Raw genomic sequence first — 25,940 nt, forward strand, 5'->3', positions numbered from 1 at the left:
CCATTTATACACTATTAAAACAATTGCTTCAGTCAACAGTTTAATCAGAAAGAGGAAGTATAAGTGGATGAAGTAATCATTCTCGAGAGAGCACGATGTATTTATTTAGGGCTGTGGTCGCAAGAATATCAGAATAACTGCAAAAATACCATCAGGTGGTGTGGCCACAAAAGTCTACAGAGACATTATCTCAATATCACAAATCTAAGCTTTCCCCAAATAAGCAATGCATGGTGTCTGACCGGTACTATGCCTCAGGGCAGCCACTTCCTCAAACCAAGGGTATGTGAAACTTGCAACTTAGAAAACAAAGCCAGAGGACTTGTCACTCTTGAAATATGCCCAAGTGGCATTCCACTGGACTCCCTTGAATTCCAAGGCAGCACTCAGCAAAACCCTGGCTGAAAGGGCACATTCCCCTAGATCACAGTCTCCAGATTCTCCACATACATCGTTTCTTCTGCCCCAACCTACTCTGTATATATCAGACTTAGAACTAACAAAAGAAGTCCGCATGCTCAGCTATCATTGCAAGATTCCAAACAATGTAAAATATCAAGCCAATATCTTCTCACCAAAATCTACCAGTCCTAAAGAAATGTTTGCAAATGAGAATTACCAAGATGAACTGCAGGATATAGAATTCAAAAGAACGATCATAAACTTCATCAAAGAATCCAAGGGCATCAAAGAAGACACAAGAATCAACTCTATGAAATTAAGGAGAGAGAATGTGAAGAGAATAAATTTCTGACAGATGCCCAGGAAAAACACAAACATGAGGCTGTTGGAAATGGTGAAGACAATCCATGATTTGAGAATGGAATTCAGTAAGATGATAGAGACATTAAAAATGACTCAAACTGAAATAAAGATGAAATTTAAAAGCTCAATAATTCAACTAAGTAACACAAAGAAAACAGAATCCTGCCAGGAGGTGGTGGTGCACGCCTTTAAGAAGGAAGAAGCAGGCAGATCTCTGTTAGTTAAAGGCCAACCTGTTCTACAGAGTGAGTTCCATGATAGTGAAGGCTACATTGAGAAAGCTGTCTCATACCTCCCGACAAAATAAAAGAAACAATATCCTTCTCTCTATTGTCTCCAAGCACCACGTCTTAGCAGTTTTGTTTTCCACCTTTTGTCAGCCTCTATTTCATAGTATTTCAGCAGGGCAATTATCACAGCATATATCTTTTCATAAGTGCGTTATTCTTAGAATAACCTAAAAAATGAAAGTGAGGAAAGTAAGAACAGAAACTGATGCTAAAATGTAGTCATAAGTGCTTTGGATTTGCATTTGATGGTTAAGGGTGTGAAACATGTCTTTGTTTCTTGGGCATTTAAGTTTCCTCTATTGAGAATACTATATTTATGATTGTATGCATTTTTAATTGGATAAGTTAAAATTTATTTTAAAACCATAATTAATTTCTTTTTCTTTTTGATATCTAGTTTATCAAGTTCTTTATTTATTTTGGATGTTAGGTCTCTATCAAATGTGTGGTTGGTAAAAGAAAAATTGTTGAGCCATAGGTTGCCACTTTATCCAAATGACAGTGTCTGTCCATTACAAAAGCTTTTCAATTTCTTGAGATCCCATTTATTAATTGTTGTTCATAGTGTCTATCTGTACTAATGGTGTCCTGTTCAGAAAGGTTTCTACTTTGCCAATGAATTTAAGGCTGTTCCCAAGGTTCTCTTTCTATCAGGTTCGGTGTACTTAGGTGTATGATGAAGTCTTAGATCCATTTTAGTTGAATTTTTGTTGACGGTGATAAATATGGATATATTTGCATTCCTCTATATGTGGCCATCCAATTTGACTAACACCATTTGTTGAAGATGCTCTCTCTCTCTCTCTTTTTTGTTTCCAATGTCTATTTCTGACTTCATTATCAAAAACCATGTGCTCATAAGTTTATGGATTTATATCTGGATATTCCATTCACTGCCATGCATCAACATATCTATTTTTATGGCAATATCATGTCGATTTTATTACTATAGCTTTGCAGTAAAGCTTGAAATCAGAACGGTGAGAACTTCAGCGGGTTTTTATTGTTCAGGATATTTTGAACTATCCTAGTTTTTGATATTTTCTTATGAAGCTGAGAATTGTCTTCTCAAGGTCTGTAAAGAATTGTGCTGTAGGGGACTGGAGAGATGGCTCAGAGGTTAGGAGTACTGATTGCCTTTCTAGAGGTCCTGAGTTCAATTCCCAGCAACCACATGGTGGCTCACAACCATCTGTAATGAGATCTGATGCCCTCTTCTGGTGTGCAGGAAAACATGCTGTATATAACCAATAAATAAATCTTTAAGAAAAACAAAGAATTGTGCTGTAGCCAGGTGGTGGTGGCACACACCTTTAATCCCAGCACTCCGGAGGCAGAGGCAGACAGATCTCTGTGACTTCAGGGCCAGCCTGGTCTACAGGAGCTAATTCCAGGACAGGATCCAAAGCTACAGAGAAACCCTGTCTCAAAAAATAAATTATGCTCTAATTTTGATGAGGATAACATTGAGCCAGAGGCAGAGGCAGACAGATCTCTGTGACTTCAGGGCCAGCCTGGTCTACAAGAGCTAATTCCAGGACAGGATCCAAAGCTACAGAGAAACCCTGTCTCAAAAAATAAATTGTGCTCTAATTTTGATGAGGATAACATTGAGTTTGTAGATTGCTTTTGATAGGACTGTCATTTTTACTATGTTAACCCTATTGATTAATGGGCACGGGAGGTCTTTCCATCTTCTAATATCTTCTTCAATTTTTTTCTTCAAAGACTTGAAGTTGTTATCTAAAAGTCTTTGACTTGCTTGGTTAGAGTTACCCCAAGATATTTTATATTATTTGAGACTATTGTGAATAGTGTTGTTTCCCTGATTTCTTAGTCCATTTGCCATTTGTATATAGAAGTGCTACTGATTTTCATGATTTAATTTTGTATCTAGCTACTTTGCTTAATATGTTTATCAGCTGTACAAGTTCCCCAAAGGAATTACTAGGGTCACTTATGCATGCTGACACATAATCTGCCAATGAAGATACTTTGACTTCTCTCCTTCCAATTTGTATCCCCTTGACCTCCTTCAGTTGTCTTACTCTATCTAACAAGAACCTCAAGTACTATATTGGTAGATATGGAAAGTGGAAGACCGTGTCTCATTGCTGATTTTAGTGGATTTTACTTTGAGTTTTTCCATATTCAAGCTGATGTGTGCTATGGGCTCTCTGTAAACTGCCTTTACTAGGTTTAGGTATGACCCTTGTGTTTCGAAACTCTCCAGGTCTATTATCAAGAAAGGATGTTGAATTTTTGTCAAAGGGCTTTTCTACACCTAATAAGATGATAATGTGGTTTTATCTTTCATTTTGTTTATATGGTGGATTGCATTTTTTTTATTTGTAATTGACCATCCCTTTTTCTGTGGGATAAAGCTGACCTGAACATGATGGGTGATCTTTTTTATATGTTCTTTAATTCAGTTTGCAAGTGTTTTATTGAGTATCTTTGCATTTGTGTTCATAAAGGAAATTGGTCTGTAATTCTCTTTCTCTGTTAAGTTTTCATGTGGTTTAGGTATCAGGATAAATGTGGCCCCCAAAACTAAATGGAACAAAGTTCCTTCTGCTTCTATTTAGTGGAATAATTTGAGGAATAATGGTGTTAACTCTTCTTTGAAAGTCTGGTAGAAATCTGTACTAAATCTGTACTAAAACCATCTTGCCCTGGAAATTTTTTTTTTTGGTTGAGAGACTTATGACTGCTTCTCTTTCACTAGGCAAGTTATGGGTCCATTTAAATTGCTTATCTGATTTTGATTTAACTCATAAGTGATATCTATAAAGAAAATTATCCAATTTTAATTTTTTTTAGATTTTCCAATATGATAGAATATAGGTTTTAAAGTATATCCTTATGTTTCTCTGGATTTCCTCAGTGTGTATTGTTATATCCCTCCTTCCTTTGCTGGTTTTGTTAATTTGGTTATTTTGTCCTTGTCTTTTAGCTAATTCTGGAAAGGGTTTATCAATATTACTGATTTTTTTTTCAAAGAACCAGCAGTTTGTTTCAATGATTCTTTGTATTGTTCTTTTTGTTACTATTTTATTGATTTCAGCTCTGAGTTTGATTTTTCTTCCTTGCCATCTGCTCCTTTGTGTGTAATTTCTTCTCTTTGTTCTAGAACTTTCAGGTATGCTGTTAAATTGCTAGTATTAGATCTCTCCAGTTTTCATATAAGCACTTAGTGCTGTGAACGTACCTCATAGAATTGCTTTCACTGTGTCCCATAAGATTGGGTATGTTGTATATCCATTTCCATTAAAATATACAAGGCTTTTAATTTCTTTCTTGAACCATCTTTCATTCAATATAAATTTGTTCAGTTTCCATAAGTTTGTAAGTTTTCTTTTGTTTCTTTCCTTCCTGAGATATAGCTTTAACTAGTAGTGGTTTTATAGAATTCAGGGAGTTACTTCAATTTTCTTTTATCTGTTGAGACTTGCATTGTGTCTGAGTATGTGGCCCTAGCCAAACCTGATGCCTGCGTTTCCCAAGAACCTAAACAGTGGAAGGAAAGAACAGATTCCCAAGGACCACCACATTTCGATCACCACATGCAGCCTTAACATTCAAACACAAACACACCAACACTCTAAACACACATACACATACATAAAGTAAAATAAATAAAGAGTAAGCCATCAATATATATTTTGAGCTATAAATACGTTTTAGTGAATAGGAGCAATTTTAGTAAGGATAGCATTACAAATGAAGCTATATAGATGTGATATTATACACTGTTCCCTTATAACATATAAGAAAACTGCAAGTATCATAAATAAATTATGAAATTACAAATTTCAGTTCACCAAGTTGCAGAGAGTAGCACAAAGATACTTGGAAAATATGTTCAAAACCCCTGACTCTGAAGGATAGTATAAAAACGTCAACTGACAGAAAAAAATCAGGGCTGCTTCACTAAATATAGCTAATTTCCACTTTAATGCTTAGATGTAATACAGTTCTCATCAATTTGTTATTTCATATGACTCAATAATTTTCTGTGTAATTTGTTACAATGAATTATAAAAATGACACATTAAATACTATAATTTGGACCTAGGCATCAGAGAAATATAGGTAGAAAACTACCTTGTAATTCCATCTAGTGTCAATAGTAACAGCTGACATTAAGATGCAAACAAAAAATGCTCACCAGGCTGCAGACAAAGGGAAAGCTTGATACACTGCTGATGAGAATATAAACTAGCCAACCCACTATGGAAGCCAAGGAGTATTTTTGAAAAAAAAAAAAAAAACCTATAAAAATCTTTCATAATGACTCAGGTATAATACTCCTGGGAAGTCAAAGAACTCTAGGCCAATATATCACAGATTTTTTTCATTCCAGTACTTCTAACAGCAATGTCCCTAATAGGCAAACCATGGAGCCAACTCTGGTGTTCAACAGGAGATTAGATGAGGAAAATGTGTTATATACGCACAAGGAATATTACCCAACCACAGTGAAGAATGAGATTGTGTCAATTTGCATGAAAATAGAATCATATGGAGATAACCATATAAGTGAATAAAACCAATGCCAGAAAGACAAATATCAGATGCTTTCTCTCATTGGTAGCTCCTAGATTCTGTATACGTGAAGTCGTTTTTGCATATATGTCATCAAAGTAGAAGCAGAGCAGTCTAGGGAGCAAATAATAGAAAGAAAATATAAGAACAGGAAAGGGGGCTCTCAGGGGACTATGTTTAGTACATACATGTGTGAATACTTTATTTTAAAGAGTTCTTCTGAGACTTAAGCAATCCTATCAGGAATTAGGCGGTGGAGAGTTGAAGTCTGACTAATCTCTATGTTTCTGGATTCTGCTGTTATTGAGATGTTGGCTTTAAGTAGCTGTATAGATTTCTGATCTCAAATTTCAAACCCCCAATGATTTCTCTTCCAGACCTCATGGAGAAGTCATTCTCTTTCCCTGCCAATGGGAATCAGAAGCAGCTGGAAACTGACCATAATGAGTTCAAATGGAAAAGTTATAAGTATAAGAATACATGGCATGCTCAAGGATTCACCTTGGTCCACAAGAATGCCTAGTGAGGTAAGGATTGCACAGTAACTTTCTTTATGTCATGGGAGAGCATCTGGCTAGAGGAGGGAGTGAGGACTCTGCTTAGAGCAGCCAGTTACTTAAGCAGGCTTGTGTAAAATTGCTTTGGGTTGATGAACACCTTCGGATTTGTGGTTCCCATTCAGACTACATTGCCCATACAAGCAATGGTAGCTATTCTTTGATATATCTTTGATAAAAACTAAGAAGGAACAGCAATTTTTTTCTAAGAGCAAATGGAACATGACTTTTCTATGTACTCCAGTATTCCTAGAAGACTGACAAAGATGGGAGTAAGCTGTATCAGCATATATACTGGGCAGACCTCACAGGTCTGTGGTAGTTAAGCAATGTTTTCTCCTCAAAGTATTCTTGGTCATTTTCATTTGCTAATCCTGCTCTTCATTGTTTTAGGTATAATGTAGAGATTGAAGTTTTGTAAATGTTTTAAAATCCCAGGTTTGTAATTTTATGGTATAACAGCTTTGAATAAGCTAACTGTAATTACTTATTTTGTGACTTTTCAATAATACAATTTCCCCCATTTTTTATATTCACAAGTATCTATTATGGTTCATAAATATCATTTCCTAGAGTTATCTATGTCATAAGTAGGATTACCAACTACCAAATATTAAAACCGAGAATAAAATGGGAGAAAGAATGTAGCATCTAATAGATGCTCTATTTGTATTGTCTTTATATCATTCATGCTAAAAGATGTGTCAAGGATTCATGATTTACCAACATCATACAACTTTGGTTTTATTCTTAACCAAAGCATCTCTAAATTTATTCTATGTTACCAAGCTTTTCCATCAGGCAGTCAGAAAAAAAAATCAATAAAGACTTATAGAATTCAACTCTGTTGGAGAACAATCCTTCAACATATCTTAAAATTTAATGCTATAATCAAGAAATTGTTACTTCCATATAGTTTGAGAATTTCTTCAGGAGGTGCATGGAATTTTTTTATCATAAATAACTGCTTGTCTTAATATTTTATTGAAATTATGTACTTTGTCACCTGTCCCTTTCTTTTCCCCTATTGATTCATTAAAAATAGCAAAGGAAAAGTGTTATTTTAATCAATGATAATCTCTGATATATTAAGTGAGAAACTATTAGCCAAATATAAAACACAATATGACAAAAGTAGAAGGTAGGTAAGTGTCATACCATAAGGACACTCGCAGCAAGTGTTAGTGATAGCTCAAGAAAGCCAGAAAAACATAACAAAGGTGATATGTGAATAGAGTCTTCAACTCTGCTCAGAAGTTATTAAATATTTCATTTATGGGTAATCCCACAAAGAACAAATGACATTTGGTCATTGATTTCATAGATTGAAGACTAAACAATTATGTATACAAAGAGGAGGGAAAAAATACATTTCAAATGGTAGCTAAATTTCTTAACATTTTGAAATACAGGGAACCCCATTTTATGCATAATACCTTGCTTTGTGGTTTCTTTCTGATAATTATAAGCATAGGTTTCCATTGCTTACTTCTTATAATGCCACAGGGAAATCAAGCTAGCAATGAATATGTTGTTTCTGTTTAAAAAGACAATTATAATAATAAAGGAAAATTATACCTAATCTTTGTTCCCTTTATAATCCATCACTCACTTCAGAGTCCCAAGTTGAATGCATAAACATATTAGATTATGTTTCTTTGTTTATAAAGCACTCAGTATAAATGTGCTTGTATTTTATATATATATGCCCAGTATATATGCTGATACAGCTTACTCCCATCTTTGTCAGTCTTCTAGGAATACTGGAGTACATAGAAAAGTCATGTTCCATTTGCTCTTAGAAAAAAATTGCTGTTCCTTCTTAGTTTTTATCAAAGATATATCAAAGAATAGCTACCATTGCTTGTATGGGCAATGTAGTCTGAATGGGAACCACAAATCCGAAGGTGTTCATCAACCCAAAGCAATTTTACACAAGCCTGCTTAAGTAACTGGCTGCTCTAAGCAGAGTCCTCACTCCCTCCTCTAGCCAGATGCTCTCCCATGACATAAAGAAAGTTACTGTGCAATCCTTACCTCACTAGGCATTCTTGTTTCTTTGTTTATAAAGCACTCAGTATAAATGTGCTTGTATTTTATATATATATATACATATTTATATATATATACATATATATATATATACATCCATACATGCTAAAGTTTGTGTGTACACCCCAGTAACATCGGAAAACTAATGCTTACTTTATATGATGTTTATATAAGTTTATAGAAGCATACACTATTAAATTACCCTGAGTTATAATATAAAAATTTTAATTAAATATAGTTATCTTATAGTGGAACATTATCAATAACTCAATAACATTTACTACAGATAGTATCATAATAATGACTTACTGCTTATAGTTTTATGCATACACATATAACTGATAGAGTTTCAATTCATTAGGTTATTCTGCTGAAACATTATTTTAACAATAATGGTTAACTTATTATTTTCCATGTTTTTATTAAAATATTTAGTATTAATCCTGGTATTCTGTGATTTATATTATTTTCATTTTCAATTTAATGATTAAAGTTATAGTGAAACTCATTTTAAGCATAATTATTGCACATTTGCAAACACTATAGTTTGGACTTTTTTCTTCCTTAACCTACTCCTACTTTCTACTGAGAAAAATGTTTACACTGTATAAAGGGAAGAAAAATTAGCAAAGGAGAAATTTTAAATATACCCAGTGTGTGTGTGTGTTCTTGTGTGTGTTCTTTTTAAAATTCTGCCTTGTTTTTGTTTGTTTCTTTATTTACCTGTTTTCTTTCTAAGAAGAGAGAAAGAAAGGGCAGAGAGTAGAATTGGGGAAGTAAGAAGAATGGGAAGAAATTAGAAGGGAGGAAATCTTGATCAGAAAATAATTGGAATGTTTTCAATAAAAAAGAATATTAAAAGCCCTAAATATAGAACAAAATATACAGAGTTTAATTTTAATGAAATTTAGGAAGCTAAATAAAAATACATTGATCTGGAGGTGCACACATAAACTTAACCCCAGAGCAGCAGAAGGCTAAGACTGGGGGTGTAGTTACTCTGTGTCTGTTAGTTGCATTAAGTATTCCCGATTAAGTGGGTGCATTGAAAAGGGGTTTATTAGAAAGAAGATCTAAGTTTTAGAGTCTATTCTTTGTGACATTCCAAAATAGGGACATCAATCATAATCCATCAATAACAGTAACAGGCAGTACATAGAATTATATACGTATTTCTGTTGCTAGCAACATCACTATAGTACCATATAATTAGGGTAATTTATCAGTGGGATTTGGCATGAAGATTCTGAAATCAATGTCTGAATTTGTTATCTATCAACTGTTTATATCTATGCAATTGGCTTAATCAATACTCATGAATAACATTTACATTCCATAGTATATGAATTTTTCTCAGGGAAAAAACATGACTCTTTACTATCTACTGAAAAAATTGGAAATATTAACTTTTATATAATTACATAACTTTTAATTAATTTGGTTTTTTTTAGATTCTTCTGTTCAATATTTGCTGTGATTCACAAACGCCATGACCTAGACATTCTGGGGTTCTTCACATACATGTGCCCAGTTCTTCCAAGCCCCAAAGAATATATATCCCTGAAGTCACTGTAAGTAAAATAGTGAACTAAGTAACTCTTTGGACAGGAAACGTCATAAACAGGCTAAGAGTCTGAAATACTTTTTCTTTTTTATTTTGGTTTTTCGAAACAAGGTTTCTCTGTAGCTTGGAGCCTGTCCTGGAACTAGCACTTCTAGACCAGTCTGGCCTCAAACTCACAGAGATCCGCCTGTCTCTGCCTCCCAAGTGCTGGGATTAAAGACATGAGCCACCACGAATTCATTATTAATGATCAGCCTTCCATGAACTTTACAGTTCAGTCATTGTTGGGTAAGGGCTTAAGGGTTGATTAATAAAAATACATAATAAAAGCACTCTGTGATGCATAAATATATAATAATAAATGCAAATGTTTCAGTACACCTTCAATTACTTTTCTTTTTTTATTGATTTTATTGAGCTATACATTTTTTTCTGTTTCCTTCCCTTGCTCTCTCCTCCCCTTCAACCCTCTCCCATGGTCTCCATGCTCCTAATTTACTCAGGAGATCTTGTCTTTTTCTAATTCCCATGAAGATTAGATCCATTTCTCCTTTAGGGTCTTCTTTGTTGTAGAGGTTGTCTGAGATTGTGAATTGTAGGCTGGTTTTCTTTGCTTTAAATAGTGACCTTAGTAGCATTCTAATAGTCTAAAACAAAACTAATATGATCAACAAATGGCAATATGATCCTAAGCATGATATTAAATGATACAAGATAAATGTTCAGTTAGCTGGCAAATTAGAATGGCTCAGATGGAATAGAATGTCTGTAGAGTCAACTTAAAGGAGTGAGCGTTGTTTGACTAATATGATATATGAAATGAAATCATGGGAGCTGAGATTGCTAATTCCAATCATCACTGCCTAAGAGCTAACAAATTTCTGCAGGCATGAGGCCAGTGCTGTGCCTTGATCATCTTTTAACTCAGTTCTCTTCCTAGTCTCGACATCACTTTCAATAATAGTGGGGCAGAGGTGAATGAATGTTCTTCCAATCATTTTATAACATTGAAACATTTTCCTAAATAGTGGTCTTTTTGTCTCAACAGTTTAAGTACTGAATCAACTGGAATATGAAAATCATTACTAACATCTAAAAAACTATAAATTCTGTGTGGAACATCTCTTTTCATGTCTCATATAACACTCTAATGTTTATTTTTCTATATCCATGATTCTCATGTATTCATTAATTTCCAGCTGGTTTTACTTTTTAAGGAAAAATATTAATACAAAAAATATATAAATGAAAATAGAGAAGTCAATATATAGAAAAAGGCATTAAAGTTGTTTACTGCATGGAAGATACAATAATTAAATGCATCTCAATGAAGAAGTAATGCAACTTTTTTAGCTTTCACTGCTAGTAAAATCTAAATTTGAATTTAAGTGATGCTATTTCCAAGTCTGACTATAACTTTAGGTGATTATACTATATAATGAAAAGATTTATATGTAGATATTTACAAGAATTCCAGTAGATCTGTGGAATATAGCTCCCTACATCTTGACTTACCTCTTTTAAATATTTATAACTTAATATTGTTTCTTTATCTTTTCATTAATTTGTGGGACTTTTTTGCATTTGTTTTTTGATACAGTGTTTCTCTGTGTAGTCCTGGTTGTCCTGCAACTTACTCTGTAGGCCAGGCTGGCCTCCAACTCAGATTAATATTGTCTTTTTAAAGGTAACATACACATACATTTCACACTTACCATGTTGATATACAATAAGTCTGATGTCCATCCCTCAACCTTCATTCTCATTGGCATTCCTGGGTTGGAGGCAGCACACATGTGGATTTCCATCCCCTTTTGCATGGGCTACATTTTGGCACTAGTGGGAAACTGTTCTCTTCTGTTCATCATCAAGACAGACTCCAGCCTCCATGAGCCAATGTATCTCTTCCTCTGCATGTTGGCAGTGGCTGACCTTGTGGTGTGCACTACAGCTGTTCCCAAACTTCTCAGTCTCTTCTGGTTTCAAGATGGAGAGATTCCCTTTGAAGCTTGCCTCACTCAGGTCTTCCTAATCCACTCTTGCTCAACCATGGAGTCTGGTTTCCTTGTAGGAATGGCTTTTGACCGTTATGTGGCCATTTGTAACCCATTAAGACACTCAGCTATTTTGACACGCACTGTAACTGGGGCAATAGGCCTGGCTATTGTATTTCGGGGAGTGGCCTTTCTCAGTCTTCACCCTTTTTTGCTACGCTGGCTTCCCTATTGCAAGACTAATACAATTTCCCACACATACTGTGAGTTCATGGCCCTCATCAAGATTGCCTGTGCTGAGACGAGCATCCGCCGAGCCTACAGCCTCATTGTTGCTTTCCTCACTGGGGGTGTGGACTTCATATTGATCATTTGTTCTTATGTCCTCATACTCAATACTGTCTTCCACCTTCCTTCCAAGGATGCCAGACTCAAGACTCTGGGTACCTGTGGCTCCCATGTCTGTGTCATCCTAGTGTTCTATACCCCTGCCTTCTTCTCCTTCCTCACCCACAGGTTTGGGCACAAAGTGGCTCCACATGTACACATACTTGTTGCCAATATGTATCTTCTTGTGCCACCTATGATAGACCCTATTATTTACGGTGTAAGAACCAAGAAGATAAGAGACAGGTTCATTAAATTGTTTAGTCTTCAAAGAATTTGAACTTTGTTATTTTGTAGTTGAGTAACATCAAAATGGAGCATTGCAATTTTGACCTTACTTGCTTGTATCATTATTAAGACCCTTTTCTAGGATCAGATGATTGTGTTGTTTTGCTAAGAAGTAATTTATCCAAATGTCATTTCTGCTTAACGATCCCTAACTAGATTTTTTCTGAGAATTTCAGAACTCTTTCTAGATGAAATGTAAGTATTCCAAAATGGGGTCTCATTGTCTTTATTTCAAAAGGGGGCCTTGTTGCCTTTATTAGTTTTTTATTTATTTGTTTGCTTGCTTGCTTGTTTATGGGTAATTTGCTTGAATGTAAATCTATGCACTATTTTCATGCCCAATTCCCACACAGTTCAGAAGAGAAGATCAGATATTCTGGAAGGAGATTTATGGATAGATGTGAGCCACCATGTTGGTGCTAGGAATAACACACACAAGCCTCCTTACTGGAAAAACAGCCTTAACCACTGACTCATCTCTCGAGACCAAAGAGCCTCATTTTCTTTTTCTTGTTTTTTTCAATTTATTTTTAAAAACAACCTTTTCTTATTTTACACACCAATACAGTTCCCTCTTACTCCTCTCTTTCTGCTGTCCTCACCTTCCACCCACCCCATCCCCTTCCACTCCTTACAGAGGGTAAGGCTTCCCTTAGGGAGTCAACAAAGTCTGGCACATCACTTTGATCCAGGATCAAGGCCCTCCCCTCTGTATCTTGGCTGAGCAAGGTATCCTTCCAAATAGAATGGACTCTAAAAAGCAAGTACAAGCAGTGGGAGTAAATCCTGGTCCAACTGCCAATGACCCCACAGGCCCAAGCCACACAATTATCACCCACATTCTGAGGGCCTCGTTTGTGTCTAAGCAGGTTCTCCAGCTGTCAGTCTGACATCAGTGAGCTCCCACTTGCTCAGGTCAGATATTTCTTTTGGTATCCTCATCACGATCTTGACTTCTTTGTTCACATTATCACTCTTCTCTCTCTTCTACTGGACCCTGATAGATTGGCCCATTGCTAGCTGTGGATTTCTGCATCTGTTTACATCAATTTCTGGATAACGTTTCTATGATGAGAATTAAGGTAGCCATCAATCTGATTACAGGGGAAGGCCAGTCCAGGTACCCTCTCCACTATTGCTTAGGGTCTTAGATGGGGTCATTCTTGTAGATTCCTGGGAATTTCCCTAGTGCCAGGTTTCTTGCTAGCCCCTTAATGGATCCCTTAATCAAGATATCCCTTTCTGTCCTTCCCCCATCTCAGCCATCCAGTTTATTCATGTTCTCTTCCCTCTCCCCTTCTCCCATTCCACCTCCCCTCTTGCACTCCCTTGTCCCTCCACCCCCGTGCTCCCAATTTTCTCAGGAGTTCTTGTCTATTTCCCCTTCCAAGGGGATCCATGTATGTCTTCCTTAGGTTTTTCATTGTTACCTAGCTTCTTTGGGGTCATGGATTATAGGACGGTTATCCTCTGCTTTACATATAATACCAAATAATCCATTATTTGAAAAAATGGGGAACAGATCTAAACAGAGATTTCTCAACAGAAGAATCTCAAATGGCCAAAAAACACTTAAGTAACTGCTCAACATCTTTAGCCACCAGGTAAATGCAAACCTAAATGTGATGGAGGAAGGTCATTGGTTAAAAAATAAAGAAACTGCTTAGCCCCTCATAGGTTAGAACATAGGTGGGTGGAGTAAACAGAACAGAATGCTGGGAGGAAGAGGAAGTGAGCTTAGATGCCATGCAGCTGCTCCCCAGGGCAGACGCGATGAAGCTCTGACCCAGGATGGACGTAGGCTAGAATCTTCCCAGTAAGCGCACCTTGGGGTGCTACACACATTATTAGAAATGGGCTAGTCCAGGTGTGAGAGTTAGCCAAGAAGAGGCTAGATATAATGGGCCAAGCAGTGTTTAAAAGAATACAATTTGTGTGTTGTTATTCCAGGGCATAAGCTAGCCAGGCGACCAGGAGCTGGTGCGACAGGAACACAGCCAGCAGCTCCCACTACGTAAATGACTCTGAGACAACATCTTTTTTTTCCGATTTATGTATGGATGACGCATGCATGGTAGTACACAAGCACACACAGACAGACAGACACAAGCCGGGATCCGAACCGGCCACCTCCCGCACCGAGGGCGGCGCCCCTAGCCTCTCGGCCAGCCCGCAGACCGTTGAAACAACATCTTATACCAGTCAGAAAGGCTAAAATCAAAAACACAAACGACAGCTTATGCTAGAGAGGATGTGGAGTAAGCGGAACACTTCTCCATTGCTTGTACAGTCACTTTGAAAATCAGTATGGCAGTTTCTCAGAAAATTGGGAATCACTCTACCTCAAGACCCATCAATACAACTCTTGGTCACATACCCAATAGATGTAAGCTCATACCAGAAGGACATTTGCTTTACTATGTTCAAGCAGGATTATTTGTAATAGCCAGAACCTAGAAACAATTTAGATGGCCCTCAATTGAAGAATGGATAATATGGTGATGGATGGAGATAGAGACAGAGACCCTCATCAGAGCAATGGACTGAGCTCCCAAGGCCTAGTTGAAAGGCAGAAGGAGGGAGAAGATGAGCAAGGAAGTCAGGACCGTGAGGGGTTGGTCCACCAACTGAGGCAGTGTACCTGTTCTAATGGGAGCTCACCAAATCCAGCTGGTCTGGGTCTGAATGAGCATGTGATCAAACCAGACTCTCTGATTGTGGCTGACAATGGGGACTGACTGAGAAGCCATTGATAAAGGCACTGGGACTTGTTTTTACGGCATGTTCTAGCTTTTTGGGACCCTAGTCTATATGGACACAGCTCCCTAGGCCTGAATGTAGGGCAGAGGGGCTTGGACTTCCCACAGGGCAGGGTTCCCTTCCCTGCCCTCAAGCAGGATGGGAGAGGGAGGAGGGGATGTGTGGGAGTGGGAGGGGATTGGGAGGAGGGAAGGAAGTGTAAATAATTGAATGGAAAAATAAAAAAAGAAAGAAAGAAGCAACTATTGAGGAAACTAGCACTAATTTGTGCAATGATGACTCTGTGGCTGCAGGGCTTGGGGAAAGAGATCTAGAAGAGCTACATCTCCAGAGTTCTTCTTTGTACTCACATTCACCCGACTAAAAGGTTGATTTAAAAGAGTTTTGTCTGCAAAATTCGAGAAGTCATTGTTTTTTACCGCAGAGTAGTACTCTAATGTGTAATGGATGGAAATAGAAAATACGATCCTTAGTGAGGTAACCCAGACCCAAAAAGAAGAACATGGGATGTACTCACTCATAATTGGTTTCTAGCCATGGATAGGGGCCACTGAGTCTATAATTTGTGATCCTAAAGAAGCTAAACAAGAGGGTAAACCCAAGGGAAAACATATAGATATCCTCCCAGCTATGGGAAATAGTCATGACTGATGGGCAAAAAATTGGAATCTTGGGGGTGGGGTGGGATGGGGATGAGGGGGGATGGGGAGAGAAAAGTGTGAAGGAGAGGATGAGGGGAACTGGGGGAATCGGGGTGAATGGGGATAAAGAAAGGTTGGATAGGGGAGCAGGGAAACTCATACCTTAGGTAAGGGAGCCACCTAAGGGGTGACAAGAGACTTGAACTTGGAATGGCTACCAGATGCCCAGGGCAATGTCCCCAGTTAGTTCATTGGGGCACCTGAGGATAGGGAACCTGAAATGAACCTATCCTATAATCTTACTGATGAATATCTTGCATATCGCCATAGAACCTTCATCTAGCGATGGATGGAGATAGAGCCAGAGACCCACACTGGAGCACCGGACTGAGCTCCCAAGGTTATAATGAGGAGCAGAAGGAGAGAGAACATGAACAAGGAAGTCAGGACCATGAGGGGTGCACCCAACCACTGAGACAGTGGGGCCGATCTATTGGGAGCTCACCAAGGTCAGCTGGACTGCTACTGAAAAAAACATGGGATAAAACCGGACTCTCGGAATGTGGCGGACAATGAGAGCTGACGAGAGGCCAAGGAGAATGGCACAGGAACTTTCATCTGGCGATGGATCGAGAGAGAGACAGAGACCCAATTTGGATCAACCGGCTGAGCTCTTAAGGTCCAAATGAAGAGCAGAAGGAGGGAGAACATGAGCAAGGAAATCAGGACCACGAGGCGTGCACCCACCCACAGTGACAGTGGAACTGATCTATTGGGAGCTCTCCAAGGCCAGCTGGTCTGGGACTGAATAAGCATGGGTTGAAACTGGACTCTCTGAACATGGCGGACAATGAAGGCTGATGAGAAGCCAAGGACAATGGCACTAGGTTTCGATCCTAATACATGAACTGGCTTTGTGGGAGCTTAGCCTGTTTTGATGCTCACCTTCCTGGGCCTGGATGGAAGTGGGAGGACCTTGGTCTTCCTGTAGGGCAGGGAATTTGGACTGCTCTTCAGTAGCGAGAGGGAGGGGGAATGGACTGGGGGGAGGAGAAGAGGAGTGGGGATAGGGGAGGGGAGAGGGGGGAGGGGGCAATGTGTGGGATGAGGGGAGGGAAATGGGAAACGGGGAGCAGTTGGAAATTTTAATTAAAAAAGAATAAAAAAAAATATATAATAAAAAAAAAAAAATAAAAGAGTTTTGTCTATAGAAATGATTTAACATTTAGAAAAAGACACAAAGACTGAACCTGCATTCTGTTGCTCATTACCATGATTCTGTTTGTTTAGAAGAAGAGTTGGGGAGGAGGTAGGGCAGGAGGAGGTTATTTTCTTCTTTAACTATAAGTTTACTCATGAAATAAAATTTTGAAAGGCTTCCATAGGATAATTTCTTGAGATGTATGTTTCACTTACAATCAATTATTTTAAAAAGTTTAAGGTTAATGGCTATCCTGTTGTTTAGGACTTAACAAAGGAAAGGACTACAGAGGACTTAAATCTAGAATAGCTGCACTTCTCAGGTGTCAACAGGTGTTGTGGGGAGCCCGCTTTTTTTGGTTCCTGGCTGCCCAGACTCCCGAAATAATCACACCTTAGCTATATTATTTATTTAAATCTCTGCTTGGTCCATTAGCTCTAGCTTCTTATTGGCTAACTCTTACATATAATTTAATCCATCTCCATTAATCTGTCCATTACCGGGAGGTCATGGCCTACCAGCAAAGTTTCAGCACATCTGTCTCTAGTGGCAACTCCATGACTTCTCTTTGACTCCACTTCCTTTCTTCCAGCATTCAGTTTAATTTTCCCTGCCTAGCTAAGTTCTGACCTGCTATAGGTCCAAAGCAGTTCTTTATTGTCCAATGGTATTCACAGCATACAGAGGGGAATCCCACATCAAAGAGGAACAAGCAAATGTGATCCTCTTCACTATTTTATCTTTTATGAACATTCTAAGACAACTGATAATACTCATAAGCAAGCTGGCGTTCTTACATATGCATCTACATCTACAAAGAAATTAGTTTCTATCAATGGAGGCTACCCCATTGCAGTGTGATTAGCATTATCTTCTGCTTGAGGGGAAGTAGCAAGTAGATGTATTGTGTTTCACTGGGTTCAAGTAGTGAAGGGCAGTTTCTAAACAGTTGACATCAGTACTATTGTTATTCTCTTCCTGTGGAATATGGGTTTGCATCAGAGTTATTTATTCAACCTATAAAAAAGTTTGAAGGAGACATAACCATGAGAAATAAAAAGCATGAAGCAAATAAAACCTTGGTTGTGCAATGCATAGACATAATTCAGGTCAGTGAAGAAATACAGGATACAGAAAGGACATCAAAGGTATCAAATGACATAGAACTTTTACAAGAGATTGTGTAAGTCTGTATTTAAAAAACAAATGAAAGTGGCTGCTACTCAAATATGTACAGAATTATGCCAATCAATTCTTGTAGATAGTTCCTTTACCTGTTTGCCAATATCAGAGGTGTTCCTCCCTCCCACGGTCATTTCACCTCCTGCTCTCTTCCTTAATTTCAGATAGCCACTGAAAAGGACCCATGTTTTCATATGAATGTCAGCACCCAGAGAAGTTGTAGATATCCATATCCTTAGGTGCTTTTCCCTCCACTCACAATCTCTAGAGTGAGACCATTGGGAGGGAGACCCTGGGAGATAACAAAGCTCTGCAGTCAGAGTTAAATCATTCAGGTGTAATAAACTCTTCGCACCCATAGGCAATCCACATCCTTGGTCTTGCATCTGATTTTCAAATTTAGGAATACCTGTTTACATGCAACAGTACTAACAAAATGTAGAAAAACAAGACAAATTAAGTAGGTACATAGATGGCAGTATAATAACGAAGATAGTGATTGTAAAGCAAATAATTCTGAGTAACATTGTTAGGGGAAGTGACACTATGAAAATTACATCTAAGTAGACATTTGAAGGATGGAAGAAGGCAAGCCGTGTAGGTTTTGTGAAGCCAGGAGAAGCATTCCAGTAAGAACAGAAAGTATGAAAGGATTATAGGATGCTGGCCGTGGTCCAGTAGAGCATAGTTGGCTAGAATCAAAGTCTTTGAAGTGACATAATTTGGAAAACTCACCTTTCCACAGTTATATGTATCATTAGATTTTCTGTCATCTCCATGAGGACTGAAGGATGCCCACATGCAGTGTCTGAATTAGGTTTATATTGCTACAATGAAACACCATTACCAAAGCAACTTGGGGAGGAAATGACCTATTTCAGCTTTCCAGCTTATAGTTCATCGTGAGAAGTCAGGACAGAAACCTCAAGGAAGGAAGTGCAGCAGAAGCAATGGAGGGACAACTGGCTTGTCTCTCATGGCTCCTTCACTGTGCTTTCTTACTCAATCCAGGTGTGACACCACCCATAATGAACTGGGTCCTCCAACATTAGCCACCAAGCAGGTAGAAATGCCCCCACAGACTTTCCTACAGACCATAGGCCAATCACTGGATCAGTTTTCTCCACTGATGTTGCCACTTCTCAGATGATCCTGGCTTGTGTCAATTTAAAATAAAGGTCAGTTCATATAGGATCTAATCATCATTTTAGACCATGGGAGGATGGTCAATCTGGTTGCAACTTAATAATAGTTTTTAAAAAATATCACTAACTTCTGATTATGTAATCAGAAATTCAAAACATGTAACTGAAGAATCAAAGTAAAAATCTTAAGAAATATATATTGTAGATGGTAGCAAAGAGGAATGGTAAAAAGAGGGAAATAATTAAAAACTTAATAAAATATTTGCAAAATGGCAATGAAAAGTATAAAAGTATAAATCATGTTATATTTGAAATATATAGGGCATGTAGTATGTGCCAAAGTAAAAATAGTGAACAAAAGGCGATGACACAGAGGTGAGAGTTCAACACTCACATTAACACAAAACTTGCCTTCCTTTCTCGTCACTTTTTTTGATAATAGAAAAACCAATCACCTTTGCAGAACATCAGTCGCTACTGTTTATATACGAGTATATTCAGATGCCTTTTCTTTGCTTCTTTTATCAAGTTGAAGTCATTTATTAGATTCTGAGGACTCTCATAGGCCAAAACGAACAGAGAGACTGTTTATTCCATCCTAGTAGTTAATCAGCTTGAGCGAAGGGGAGTGACTGTACATAATGATGATTTTGTTCATGTCGTCTAACATTTCTTTATTTTAAATTAGCTCTGTCAAATGACAAGTGAGTCTGGCCTGCAAGTATTAGCAGACATGTCTTCAGTGCTTTCTTCCATCTAGTGTTACTATGAAAATTCTAGATCCACTATTATTATCATTGTCAGAGCAACACAATCTGACTGGTTGAGAAACTTTATAATTGCCCCCAAGTGATTTCTCTTCTCTACAGCACTGCATTTGCTTCCATCTATCTACTACGGCTTGCCACACATGCCCTATGCAGGCGAACTCTAACATGCTTCTGTCATTTTATATTTTCTGTTATGTTTTCAGTTATTTGCCTCCTCATTAATAATTTCCCTTTTGTTATATACTACAATATATATTTCTGACTACTTTCTTTAATCCTGCAATTATATTTGTTTCAGTTTCTGATATTTACTCATTAGTGATATTTTTATTTTTCTTTATTTTGAGACTATAATTTAATTTCAACATTCATTCTTTCCCTTTCTTTCCTCTCAACATCCCATATACACTTTCATACTTGCCTTCAAATTCATGGCTTATTTTTTCACTAATTGTTATTTTATACATTAATGCGTATAAGCATATATTCCTAAATATTATCTGTTGAGTATGATTAATGCTACCTACATGTTTGTTGGGAGGGGTGACTGTTTGGTACCAGACAATCAATAGATTTATTCTTCCCCAAGGAAGACTACCTCTGGACAGAGAAAAGCCCTTAGAGTCTCAACACTACACAAAGAACTATAGAAACTAAGGAAAGCTGGGAACTAGGTAATTTTTTGATCTTTTATTTGACAGTTTACATGCACATATTTAAAAATAATACTGTATATATTATATTTTATGAATAATGATAAAAATCCTATTATGATTGTCTTTCCACAAAATCTCCTGTTCTTTTGATTTAAATCTACAGGGACCATAAGAGCATGCTGTGTTGCCCACCCATCTACCTTCTCTATGCTGAGATTTGGCCTGGCTTGAGTTTGCACAGGTTTTTGTGTTTGCTGTCACAACTACTCTGAACTCATATGTGCAGTTACCTGCTGCTGTTTTCTTGTAGTTATTTACTGCTTCTGACTCCTTTACTCCTTCCACACCCTCTTACACATTAACCCCTCGGTAGCACAGATATTCCATAGGGTTGACCATTCTGTAGTCTTATTCTCTAACCTTGGCCAACTTTGTGACTGTGTTTATAACCACCTCCTAAAAACAGAAGCTTCTCTGTTAAAAGTTTGGAGATCTAATGATAAACTGGTAGGAATTGGCTTAACATTATGACCACTAAGCAAAACAATAATAATAGTTGTCCCTTAGGGCCTATGATTTATCTTGCCGTGGGTTTATTGTCCAGTAATGGTGCTAGATAAGAGTTTCATCTTATGGAGCATGACTTAAATCCAATAAGAAAGTGGCTAGTTACTCCGATAATGTTTGTGCCACTATTGCAGCAGGAGGCATATCTTGACAGGTCAGCTATTATTGTAGCAAATGGTCCATATCTATATAAGATTGATGATTACTTTTCTTTTTAGAGCCCACAACATATTCCAGCACTATGAAAACTATAAAGTAGGGATTAACTTCCAGGTCAATACTAGTTTGATATCTCGATGTTCTATGGCTCAAGTATTTGGTATCTTCAGCAATAGGATCTTACAGTAATGTTTTGGAGGGTAAGTAAGTGCATTGCCAATAACCTATAATGTTTTGGCATCAATGGGCCCTCGGTGGCCAAAAATTGAAAAGAAATAAATCACTCCTGGCATTGGGCCAGTTCTTGTTAACCTTGGGTGTCCACTGGCCAGACACCTATTGTCAAACATCAGACCACTGTTCTCCTGTTATAGGGTAACACAATTTTACCTTTTTTTTTCCTGAATGTGTATATGTTATTGCTTTGATATACAGCAAGCTCAGAAAAGGTTCACAGATTCATAAGCGGCACTTGTGCAAAACCCTACTTTTTCTAGTTTGGTTTTCTCACAAGCTATAGTGTTCTTCACTGATCATGAGAGAATAAGAGCCGAAATCCACAGGGATTTCTGCTTTTTATGATACTGGCTCTAGGGAAATGGTAATGAAAGGTACTTCCTGAAAAATGCAAAGCCCTGATAAAAGCTGGCCAGAATGACACTCAACAAGGGCAAGACTCCATTCTGGGGCTCAGCCTGGTGAGTCTCCCATTTTTTAACTTGAGGAAATATAGGGAACGAGAAAACAGAGAAGAGAGGATAAAAGACATAGTGTCTATTGAAGTCAGAGGTGGAAGATGAAGCTTCAGGAAGGATTAGGAGCATGACTAGTTAAGGTCATATAACACTACAAGAAGATGCTATCCAGTTCCTTTAGAAAAGTTATTCTGCTAAATGTCTAATGAGCAACAGTATATCTTTGAAATATGCTTCAAACTGCTTTGGAAAAATGCTATTCTAAAAATAGTAATAGATTTGAAGTTTAAGGTTTATTTGTCTAATTATCTTGATTTTCTATATCAAGGAACAATTGTAGATATTTTAAATTATTTGTGGAAGGTAACAACACTTGCTCTTAACTTCCTTCAAATATACTGTGAATTAGTCAGAAAGTCAAGTTTTATGACAGTTAATCTGGTGCAGACTTCATATCCTGAAGCATTTGAAATCATCATACTATACTAATCATCGTCAGGGTGGTTTGAACTGTTAGTATATAGCAGACTAGACAGGTAAAAAATACAAATAACCTAGGAAGGTGGATAGATAGGTAAATAGGGTACATATGTGGATAGACAGACAGATAGATGATAGATATGTAGATAGATAGAAAGATAGATGATAGATAGATAGATAGATAGATAGATAGATAGATAGATAGATAGATAGATAGATACGTACAAACGGAGGCACTGTGGATTGAATTTGGAGCAATAACATGCTGAGAAAATTTTTCTACCAGTGGTATACCCAGCTTGAAGCTCTTTGATAGAAATATCTACATTTAAATCTATGGAAATAGAGAAAAGACTATGCTTACAGTTTTAAGTAATGACTAAATGCATTTTGTCTTAATCTTTTTTATATTATAATACAATTACAATATTCCTACATTAGCTTTATGTTTTGATTTTTATTTGTGGGGGTTTTGTTTCTTGGTTTTCTTTATTTTAGTTTCTTGTCTTCCTTTTGAGAGAGAGATATAGAGAAGTGGGGAGAAAAAAACAAAAGTAATGAGGGAAGGGATGTGGAATGAATGAATCTTGGAGGAGTTAGAAGAGATGATCAAAACATTTTATATAAAAATTATTTTATTTATTTATTTATTTATTTTTTTTGGTTTTTCGAGACAAGGTTTCTCTGTGGTTTTGGAGCCTGTCCTGGAACTAGCTCTTGTAGACCAGGCTGGTCTCGAACTCACAGAGATCCGCCTGCCTCTGCCTCCCAAGTGCTGGGATTAAAGGCGTGCATCACCACCGCCCGGCTGTATAAAAATTAATAAAGAAGAATGTTCAATATATTATATGTACCTGTGTAGGTAACATTTATTAGATAATTATAGTAGTACCTTGTATTCTCATTTTTAAAGAAATTGAAACATATTTGCTGTACTAATTAGTAGGAGTCACTAAAACACTTCTCTGCATACACAATCGTGCATTGACCTAGTCCTCCAAAATCAGTGTCTGCTTCCTTTATGAATTGAAGATGCTATGTATTACATTTAGCAGGATATTAAGATATTCAGAAGGATCATTTTTATACTGGTTTTGGAGAATTATATGTTGATTTTACATGCTTAAGGATGTTAATCAACTTGTGTAACTCGGGTAAACATTCAAATTTGTAATGTATCAATAGATTAAAACTTCTACTACATCATTTATATCGTGATTTAATGTGTCTGGAATTGATTCATAGTACCATCTGGAAGTTAGTTTTAGTAATCTCCAAAATGTTTCTTAACGTAGTCAAGCTGACACTCTTGACTAGTCATTACAATACTGTCATTTGATCAATTGGATTAGTTTCCAGTAATATATCTATGGAATAGCAGAACCCTAAGTTTATCAATATCCAAGCATGCTTTCTTATTAAACAGGGCAAAATAAGAAAGTACTCAAACAAAGGCAATATTAGTGTAAAATAATTCTTAAAGATTGGTTATAAGGCTAGCGATTTCAAAGAGAAGGGTGACTTACAATAGATTACAATCTATGCATGAATAATATTTTACTTTTATTTACTTTGTTTGTAGTGTGTAGCTTCCTCCAAGACTTGTGCTGGATTTGTTTAATATTCTAAAAGACTTAGTATAGAATGCATTTCAAATGGATATGATGTTTTCCAGAAGACCATGAGCAGGGTTTGTGGTATCCCTTAAAATTTTTCTAGGTCTCCAGTTTCAAAACTTGATCCGGAGAGCTGCCATTTGGATGAGCACACAGTTCTGAAGACTGATTCATGCATTCTTCTATAGGATGCTCCTTCCCAATGACACCCAGTTTCATCCTTCCTCCTTCCTGTTGCTGGGGATCCCAGGACTAGAGTCTCTTCACGTCTGGATTGGCTTTCCTTTCTGTGCTGTGTACATTATTGCTCTCCTAGGAAACTTCACCATCTTATTTGTGATCAAAACTGAGAGCAGCCTCCATCAACCCATGTTCTACTTTCTGGCCATGTTGGCTAGCATTGACTTGGGCCTTTCGACTGCTACCATCCCTAAGATGCTTGGGATCTTCTGGATTAATCTCCGAGAGATCATCTTTGAAGATTGCCTTTTACAAATGTTTTTCATCCACAAATTCACACTTATGGAGTCAACAGTCCTCTTAGCGATGGCCTACGACCGCTATGTGGCCATCTGTAACCCACTTCGATATAGCACCATCCTCACCAACAAGGTTGTTTCTATTATTGGCCTCGCAGTGCTAGTGAGGGCTATTATCTTTGTTGTTCCATTTATATTTCTAATTTTGAGACTGCCCTTCTGTGGGCATCACATCATTCCCCACACCTACTGTGAACACATGGGTCTTGCTCGTCTGTCTTGTGCCAGTGTCAAGGCCAATATTATTTATGGTTTATGTGCCATATGTAATCTATTGTTTGACATAGTAGCTATTGCCATTTCTTACATACAAATACTACATGTTGTGTTTCATCTTCCTTCTCGGGAAGCCAGGATCAAGTCCCTCAGCACTTGTGGTTCTCACGTCTGTGTCATCCTTGCCTTCTACACACCAGCTCTTTTTTCTTTCATGACACACCGTTTTGGTCGAAATGTGCCTCGCTATATACATATACTTCTCGCCAACCTTTATGTTGTAGTTCCACCAATGCTCAATCCTGTCATATATGGAGTGAGAACCAAGCAGATCTATGACCGTGTGAAGAAAATGTTACTGCAAGTGCAAGGAAAGGAAAAGCAATAGCTATAATTGTATGAGACTCCACAGGCCACCATCACAGCTCCCTCAGAAATATGCCTTGCAGTAAAACCCATGTCATAACATGAAGCTGCACCAACATTCTGTTTTAGGTATTTAATGTGGCTTTACTGTTACTTTACAAAAGATGCAGCTGATTTTTTCCTCTACTGACTCAATTTTCTTCTAATTTCATTTTGGTAAAGTACGTTTTTTTTCTCTTTCATCAGAGACCTGGTGGCTGTTCTGTATAATCCATCATTTTTACAATGCATCCATTATTGTTACAAAAACTGATGCTTCCAATAGTTTCTTTTAATGTTACTGTGTTAATTTTCTGAGCACTGGTTTCATAAGTGCGGGAATTTTAGTATGAAATGATGACTGCAAAACTTACTCAAACTATTTGAAATTTACATAGTTTTTTTTGTTTGTTTGTTTGTTTGTTTGTTTGTTTTTCGAGACAGGGTTTCTCTGTGGCTTTGG

The 25,940-nt window shown here is 37.3% G+C and overlaps 2 protein-coding genes across 2 annotated transcripts; both read left to right on the forward strand.

Annotated features, from left to right (window-relative positions):
• Positions 1-11,492: 11,492 nt before the first annotated feature.
• LOC130880634 (olfactory receptor 52D1-like) lies at positions 11,493-12,437 on the forward strand. The gene has a single exon (XM_057779764.1). The coding sequence runs from the start codon at positions 11,493-11,495 to the stop codon at positions 12,435-12,437; it is 945 nt and encodes a 314-aa protein (XP_057635747.1).
• A 12,069-nt stretch (positions 12,438-24,506) lies between these two features.
• LOC130880027 (olfactory receptor 52E2) lies at positions 24,507-25,460 on the forward strand. Its single transcript, XM_057778843.1, has one exon. It carries the CDS (start codon positions 24,507-24,509, stop codon positions 25,458-25,460), a length of 954 nt encoding a protein of 317 aa, XP_057634826.1.
• The last annotated feature ends 480 nt before the right edge of the window (positions 25,461-25,940 follow it).

This window comes from Chionomys nivalis, chromosome 8 (assembly GCF_950005125.1).
Source record: "Chionomys nivalis chromosome 8, mChiNiv1.1, whole genome shotgun sequence".
Lineage (NCBI taxonomy): Eukaryota > Metazoa > Chordata > Mammalia > Rodentia > Cricetidae > Chionomys > Chionomys nivalis.